The following is a 9,025-nucleotide window of genomic DNA, read 5'->3' as shown; positions in this document are numbered from 1 at the left end:
GCAGGACTTCACTGAAATATGATGGGAGAGGATTACAGGTTTGGCTCTAGGATTTTGTGGAAACACATGGCAGTAGCACATTAATACTAGTCAGGGACTGAAAGAGCCTTTTTAAGAAGTGGGGATAAATTTTGGCAAAATTGGGTTGCACTGAGAAGTATTCAATATACCATGAGAGAGTTGCCCAAAATTTTGATTTGTTTTTTTACTTGTGCAATTTATTCAAATAGTGAAAACCTGATGTCTGCCTCTCTTGCAAACGTGCACCCACCCCTGAGTCACAAGGGAGCCCAGACACATGGCGGGCCTGTGTTTTTCATTATGTTCCATTACTCGCTAGGTTTTATAGTTAGTCCATGTTACACGTTTCTTTCGTGTTTTTCCTGAACTTTATGAACTCTGGCATTTCATTTCACGGATGTATATCCAAGGGAAAAGTAGCCTCCCTTTGATCTTCCTTGGGACCTCATCATGTTTAACCTAAGCAAGATTAGGGAGTTTTCTTTCAATGCTGAACAAACACAGAACTCAGCTGCAAAGATGGTGGGAGCTTAATCTATTTACAACGTCAACTCCAATATGAACTCACTGCACCTTGAGCTGACTTTAGAAAGCCTTCCTCTGAGTGGATTCCCATCTGCCTTTGGAGGCTGCACACATATGTCCCAGAATTCTGGAGCATGAATATTTCAACTGTATAGAGTTTATCAATCTTTGAAATCACCATCATGTTGGTTCTTTATTTGGTAGGCAAGTTGGACTTCTTGTTGGTTCTCTCTCTCTCTCCTGGAACTGAGCTCTTTCTGAAACGCACTCTCACCTTCTTGTGTTTGTAATACTGTCTGCTCCATGGACAACATGAGTGAGCTCCAGTTCTTAGATAAATAATCCTTTGAGCAGAGGTGAACACAGAGTGACAAAGAGCTGCCACTCGGCCAGCACTTGGAAAAACACGTCAGTGCCCGCTGTGCACTGTTTCAGAAGTCTTTTATAAATAACTCTTTAAAGCAATATATAGGCCTAATTGTGACACACTGCCTCCACTAGCTGCAAAATAAGAAAGGAAGAACAAAACAAAATCAAGTGTTAGCTGTCAGAATTTTCTGTTCCCTGTCAACCTATGGCATTGATGGAGATTTATTTTCCTAATGAAGGCTCCAACATTAATGGTGGCACTTGCTACAATCAGTTAGGCTTAAGTGTTATTTAATTCACAATGAAGCGACAATCTGACTGGACTATGATTAGTTCCAGCTTTTAGCTATTATTTATAGGTCGCCAGCGGCTAACGACCTCAATTGAGGGACCATTATTTTTTGACAAGATGAAGCTTTTTCTGGGGAAGGGGAGGTCTATCCAAAAGGCCCAGTTCAATACTCCCCATGGGAGTGATTTTACTCCTAATAGAGCTTTACTGCCATTCCTGGAAGGAACTATAGTAGTGGATTCCAGTCGATGTGGTGAAAGCAGAGAAGGGAAAGACTCTTCTCTCAGCCAGCCATTCATTCATCTGTCCACTCGGCAACTGTCTCCTAGGCTGTGTGTGGCACCGTGTCAAGAGCATTTGTGAGTCTCCCTGGAATGAAGGCTAATATTCAACTTGCATGTACTGGCATGGCTGTTTTAGTTCTTATAACATTTATCCATCTAAAGTGTTGAAGCAGCCATCCTGATTGGTCCATGCTAGTTGTGAAACATACTGATTGTGAAAATTTTCAAACATCTTTCCTGGAACAATGCTCTTTTCTGAAGCTACTTGTTCTCTAAGAAAATGCCATTAAAAAAACACTGCCTCCCTCTCCTCATCAGAATGTCCTCTAAATTAGATAAAAGCTGTAGACCTCTAGTTAAGATCCAAGTGAGATGGTATGGTATTGTTAGAAAGCATTAGTTAGGGTACAGGAACAATACGACTTGAGAGGGCTGTAAGGTTTTACCTGTGCTTGGTGGCCTATCCTGTGGATAGCTGCACACTCTTCATGAGACTGAGTCAGCCCTATAATGGGGATGGGTCTACTGGGTAGCCTGATGTAACAAGCAGAGGCATATATCTTCTATCACTGGAGCACTGCAAATGTTTCCACTCTTACCAAACACAGAGTAATCTTCAGAGCAGTGTCTGGAGTGGAAGGGCTGACCCTCTTTTCCTGTCCTTTGGTTGTGGGATCCTCCTTCCTGGGTCTCAGAAGCGAGACAGCCTTTGATCTTGCTTTTGCTTTCCTCCTGCTTAGCAAGTTTGTCTCCTATGTAAAGGTCATCTGGCCAGAAGAAAAAGAACTATTCTTAGTTCTGTTCTTGGACCTAGGATACCACACATTAGCCAGTCTAAATGTAGCACCTAAACTACCATGTACTGAGTACCTGCTGGGCACCGGATGTTGTTAAGGCACTTTACAAACAGGATTTCACTCAGCCCTCACCTCAGTCCAGTGAGGTAGCATTATTACTTCCAAATGACAGAGGAATCTAAAGTATGGCCCAGGATGCAAATCCAGGCCTGCTGCTCCATGGCACCCCTGGGGTGCAGACCTTACAGGCATTTCTTTTGCCTTTGTTTTTTTTTTTCCCTTTTGCCTTCAAGGAGCTTATAGTCTGATGGGAAGAGAAGCCATACATACATAGCTACCAATTGAGTCAGGGATAGCTAGTTTGTAAAACTTGAACTCATGATTTTATAGGAAAAATATTAGCCTTCACTGTAGGCTAATATTTATAATTATCATATACATTTGTACAAATATGAACTTTGCATAACTCTTTGTACTACTACTATTTTGATGCATTTCCTTATATACATACACAGGCATTTGGATCCTTATTTCATGTAGATTTGCATAATGCTTTCCTATTTTTCATTCCTTATATACTAGAATTTCCTATGCCAGTAACAAAGTTAGATAAGTTGATCTTTTTTTATTTATAAACCAATGCACGGGATTTTATCCTGTATTCAGCATATGGTCATTTCAGCTATTTATAGCTTGTGCCATTATAAGAAACCCTGAAACATACATTTTATATGTGGATTTTTGGCTGCCTGATTACTTTCTTGGATTTAATTCTTTTTTTAATATATTTTAAAAATAAAAGGAGGAAAAACATTAACAGACAGACAACCTTTTACAAAATAGCAAAAGAACAGTACAGACAATACAGAGTTACAAACAAAGTGGTAGGAAATTAACAATGCTTGTTGTATTAATACTGATATCTTCAAAGTGGTGGATTTAATTCTTTTGGGTAGAATTATTAAGTCAAAAGTCACAAACATATATATATATATATATATATATATATATATATATATATATATCTCCCAGAAAGTTTGTTTTAGTTGTTTACCTCTGAAATTGAAGGATCCCTTGGGACCCAACAAGTGTGAAGAGAGCCTGCCCTTGGAACAGAACTTCATGGTGGGTAACAGTCCTTCCAGGGAGGGTGAGGGTGGTGGCCCTCTGTGTGGATGGAGATGTGAGGAGCCTCCCTGGAAGGAGGGTACAAAGTGCCCAGGGATCAGCAAGTGTGCAGATGTGGCCAAAGCTGTGTCTCTTGGTTTATTTATGACTGAGCGCACTGACTGCTAGGAGTTTTGCCAGAAACATTTAAAGGAATTAAAATATCAACATCATGGGTCAGGGATATAGCTCAGTTGTAGAGTACTTGCCTAGCAGGTGTGAGGCCCTGGGTTGTTTGATGCACAGCACAGAAAACAAAACAACACAACAGTAATGGCCACTTCCCAAACCATGGAACATGTAAGCAATAATGCCAACACAGACTCTTTGTAGTATAACTATCCAAACGTGTATAACTTAGTCTAAATAGCACTACTGCTATTGTACCATTTCTTGCTTCCCTCGGTTCTAATTTGTTGTTTGAATAGAACTGTATACTGATGTGACACATTCTAGAAAGCATGTGTCTTTGGTGCTAGCATGCAGTCACACTGTACTGTTCCTCTTAACAGAGGCCCCACTGGTGACATAGTATTGTGGTTAAGACACACTAAGAAACTAAAATATCTGGGTGCAAATTCCAGCTTCATCATTTGTTAGCTGTGTGGCCTTGGGCAAGTTATTTAACCTCTTTGCCCCTCAGTTTTGAACTGTAAAATGCAGTTAATAATAATGTTACCTACCTAACCATGTAGGATTATTTTGAGAATCCAATTAATACACATAAAGCGCTTACAATAGTGCAGTGCATGGAATTAGTACCTTTAATAATTGTCAGCTTTTATTTTTTGTGGTACCAGAGATGAGACCCAGGGTCTTACACATGCTGGTAAAATGCTTTGCCACTGAGTTATACCCTTAGCGCAAATAAGTGTTAATATTTATTAATATTAGCTTTAATGGGACCCACTGCCAAATTTAGCAGCACACTTATAAAGGGTTTGTGGTCAAATGGCAAGCTGGGTATTCCATCCCCAGATGAGAGCTCTAGAAGCTGCCTCCATCCTAACTAGGCCCACAGACATAACAAACAGCTATGTGTAACAAGTGAAACATTTTTAATTGTGTTGTCAATAGCTGAATAGAGTTTCATGATATTTATTCATATAAAATGCCATAAAAATAGTTGCAGCCATAGATAATAATGACTCTAATTGTTCTGTTTTTATAATGCAGTCTCTTTTCTTAGTTATAAATAGGAAGTACTTGATGTCAAGATATAGAAATGTTCAAATTCTTTTTCAGCAATTTTCAAACCTGCATCACAGAATAGAGGACACATAAAAAGATGATTTTAAAGTGGAACCAGCCACCTTAAAAATATTCTGAAAAATATGTTTAAAACTTTAGAAAATAAAACTTTTAATAGTTGAAAAGATAATAAGATAAAAATGTTGCTCATGGGCCTGATTTTCCAGGATTTAGACGTTCTGGGAATGGATGGGCCTTGGTAACACTGTAACATGCCCCGAGCGGTAGTCTCAAACACAAAATCACATTTGAATTTTGTCCACAAAGAGACAGAATCCTTTATTGCCTGATGACTCTTGAAAGGAAGTCTTTGTTTTCATTATACATTTGGCTTCACGATCTTCATTGACAAATAGTTCTGGAAAGGAAACAAAAATGGTGTATATCTGTATATGTCAGTACATTTACATACCTATTTCTTTTACATACCTATTTTAAGTTAGGGTTTCTCAGTATCAGCAGTATGGATGCTGAGGGCCGGATGATTCTTTGTAGTGGGGCTGTTCTGTGCACTACAGGATGCTTAATAATAGCATCCCCGGCCTCCACCCACCAACTGGAGGAAAATCCCTCCAATTTTAACAATCAGAATGTCTCCAGAGTTTGATAAATGTCCTCTGAAGGGATCGTGCCCTCCCAAACCCAAGCTAACATTAGTAGAATCTAAGCCAGGAAAAAGAAATAATTATGTGAAGTTTGACATGGTCAAGACAAGGGGACTGGGGATATAGCTCAGTGGCACAAGTGCCTGCCTGGCAAGCACAAGGTCCTGAGTTAAATTCCCAGTACCAAAAATAAAAAATAAAAAAAATAAAAATAAATGGTCAAGACAGACTGGACTAGCTATAAGTAGAAAACTGGAAGTATTAGTTTGCATAAAGATGAAAACCCAAAACTGTATGGCCTGGGAGTACAGCTCAGGGTAAAGCATGTTCCTAACATGTACGAGGGCCTGGGTACCATCCACGGCACCAAAACAAACAAAACTGCTACTGTGGCTGTATGACTATGCTACTACACACAAAATTATCTATATCATGATTGATATGGTTGGTGTAAGAGCTATGGATGCCTTCTGTGACGCTTGGTACCACTCACCTTGCTTCTGCCCATGGTTTCCTCTGCCTGGACCATCCCTTCTCCACTTGTCAAACTGAGTTTAAATGCCACCCCGCCCCCTTAAAAATGTCCTCAGCAATGGACTCCTACTGTCATTTGTTCATACCTCTGTAACGGAGGTATGCCTCCTGCAATATGTATTTGTTCAAAGGCCTACTTGAGCTGTTCATGGGCAGAAATCATGCCTTGGTCATCTCTACATCTGAATTCTAGCCAATAGAAGATGCTCATAAATTCAGTGAATGGAGGAATGAAGGTAGGACTTCTAAGCACATGGCCAAATCTCCCATTTGGGTGATTACAGGGGAATTTAACTAGAGGTTAGATGTGACATAGGGCTTTTACAATAAAATCTGGACAGAAGGAATGTGAGCAAAGCTATCTGGACAAGTAAGAACAATAAATATTAGGGGTAGAAGGGTCAACTATCTAGCTTGGGTGAATGTGGGGTTTTGGAGCTCCATTATGAGCCCAAACTGGGGATCTCAGAGTGCCAGGAAATGCTGCTCATAGTCCAGACATGCGTATACTGGTCTGCACTTGAGTGCTTCTTCCAAGATTCCTGAGCCAGTTTTTTTTTTTTTTTTTTTTTTTAAACCATAGAGTATTGCCTATGATTTGTGAAACCCTAGCAATGTAATTTTAATCACCGGACACATGACAACACATTTTCCAAATGTGTAAATGTTGCAATGCCACCGCTGCTAAGTGGGTCGCTCTTCTAAGCAGCAGTACCAGCAAATACCAGTTTAGACACTTGGGTGCATAGTCACCCAGAGAGAGCCAAGACAAGAGAGCCAGGCCTCCTACCGGCAAGGAGTAGAGGAGCACAGCCAGGAAGAGCAGCAGGATGAGCAGGATCAGCAGGCCTATGATGACCCACTTGAACCGGCGCCACACAATGAACCGCATAGTCTTGCACGGGTTGGTGAACCAGAGGAAGGAGGTTTCTGGCCGGCTGCAGTACAAAGAAATGGTATTACTTCCCCAACTTGGGGAACAAGTACTGTAATTTATCTCAGAGTACAACACGATGTAAACAGTGTCCAGTGACATTTATCAACTCAGGAAAATCTACTATTCTCCATAGTGGCTGAGAAAGGCTCAGGTATCCATTATAGCATCCTGAGATGCTGAGAACCGTGAACTTTGGCTTCCCAGGGAAGGAGGATGGTCAAAGTGAAGTCAGAGCACCCACTTCTCCATTCCCCACAGACCACTATCAAGTACAAAATTAGAAGAACAACAGCTAATCCATTGCATGAAGCCAACTAGAAGTGTATTTATCAAACTGCAGGTGTTTGGGCATCAGACAACACAGAGAACACAGAGGGCCTCTCACTTTGGTGGGTCCAGCTTGGGGTTCATGTTGGGTTCATCCCGCCCCTTTCCAGCTGGCCTCTCATCGGCTTCCTTCTCATTGAGGACCTCCAGTGTCATCTCGACTTTCCCCTTCAGTAAAGCAGAACAGGTTAAACACATGACATCACGTTTCACAAATATTTTTACTTCAATCCACAGAGTATTCCCTGAGCAATGATTTTTATTCTTGTAAAACAATCCTTAGATTGCCTTAAATTTTTCTCAAGAGATTTCTTCACATTTCCTCTTCATGTGTTTCTGAACTGACTCCATGTGGGAGACTGAGAGGACAGATTGCTTCTCCACTTCCTGTTTTTCATTTTCCATGCCCCTGTCATTCTAGCATTCTCACATCAATCAGCTGCCTGCACACACACACACTTTTCTTTGTAACTTTACATGGACCCATGTAAAGACTACTCTGTTCAGAATAATACCTAACATTTATGGAGCACTAACTGCAGGCTCAAGAGAGCAGGGCCATGCCCATTATGCTTTACCCCTTCTGTGCACAGCAGTGCCAACACTTAGTAGGTATTTTGTATGTACTCAGTAGGTGTTGTATGTGTATTAGCTGAATCAGTGAAAGCATGAATGGATAGTTGCTGCTGCCTGTTGACAGGTTCTTGAAGGATATGCCAGTGCTACTTAAGCCTTCTATACAGGTAATCGTATATAATGCTCGTAGCAACCCTAGAAAGGTCCTGTTACTGTCCTCGTGTGTAGGCATTGAGACAGAAAGACTTCTAGATATGTCCCTTCTTTGATCAGCTGTCTTAATAGACTTCCTGGCACCTAGGAAAGCCCACTAAATGCCCAAGAACTTGAGAAGCCTTGATGCTGACATTCACTTAGGCAGAGGAATACAGGTGGCTCATCTACTTATAACCCAAAGAAAACTGGGCACTGGATTTTGCTAAGTTGTTCCATTTCTCCAAGTCTGCTTTTTGAGTCTATAAAATGGAGATAATATCTACTTCACGGGATTGTCAACAAAATTAAATAAGTACAAACTAATCTACAGTGCCAGAAAGCAGATCAATGAGTTCCTGGGGCTCGGGGAGAGCAAGCAGTGAACTTCAGAGTGCATTGGAAACTTCTGGGGTGACAGGAAGGTGCTGGCTTTTGATTATGGGGTTGGTTTCATGGGTGCATACTTTGTTCAAAATTCATTGAACTGGGCACTTTGAAGAGGCACAATTTATGAAAATTAAACATCAATGTTGTATTAAAAACAATATCATGCATGTTACCTGGTTCATAACTGATATTAAATGTTAGCTAATTAATAACAATATGTAATGAGTCAGGTAGTCTTTGGTGACTTGGCATGGTAAACTGCACTACTGCTTTTATGACAAAAAGATCTTGTATTCCTTGAACATGCTTATAGGTTATGGCCTTCTTAGCCTTCCCTACTTCCTCCACTTTTTTTTCAGCTAGAAAAGCTCAAATTTGGTTGTTTTTTTTTTTTGTCTTTTTGAGGCAGGGTCTAGCTATGCAGTTCAGGTGGGCCTTGAGCTCACTTTGTAGCTCAGGTTGGTCTCACGATGATCCTTCTGCCTCAGCCTCCCAAGTGCTGGGATTACAGGCATGTTACCACCATGCCTGGCTGAAAAGCTCAAATTTGCATTCTCCTTTTCTATACTGAATTGTACTGGAAGCTCAGCATAAATTAATCTTCTTGGTAAAGGGGGACCACAGTGTTCTAAGAAAATATAACACAACCACTTGGGCTTCTACTTTTTCACTATTCCAACCTCTTCACTTTCCCCCAATTCCAAATGCATGCGCAGAGGGCCTCCCAGATTTTCTTACAGTCCCAGCTAAAAACTGTT

General features: G+C 40.7%; 1 protein-coding gene across 1 annotated transcript in view; it reads right to left on the bottom strand.

The window, feature by feature from the left end:
• Positions 1-4,494: 4,494 nt before the first annotated feature.
• Myof (myoferlin) overlaps positions 4,495-9,025 on the bottom strand; it is a 151,175-nt gene continuing 146,644 nt past the window's right edge. The window contains 3 exon segments of the mRNA XM_005385818.2: positions 4,495-5,064; positions 6,636-6,783; positions 7,168-7,277. Coding sequence (XP_005385875.1) covers positions 5,026-5,064; positions 6,636-6,783; positions 7,168-7,277 — 297 coding nt within the window. The 3' untranslated portion in view covers positions 4,495-5,025.

This window comes from Chinchilla lanigera, unplaced genomic scaffold (assembly GCF_000276665.1).
Source record: "Chinchilla lanigera isolate Chin_1 unplaced genomic scaffold, ChiLan1.0 scaffold00024, whole genome shotgun sequence".
NCBI classification, from domain to species: Eukaryota; Metazoa; Chordata; class Mammalia; order Rodentia; family Chinchillidae; genus Chinchilla; species Chinchilla lanigera.
This window is presented reverse-complemented; position numbering and strand designations above follow the sequence as displayed.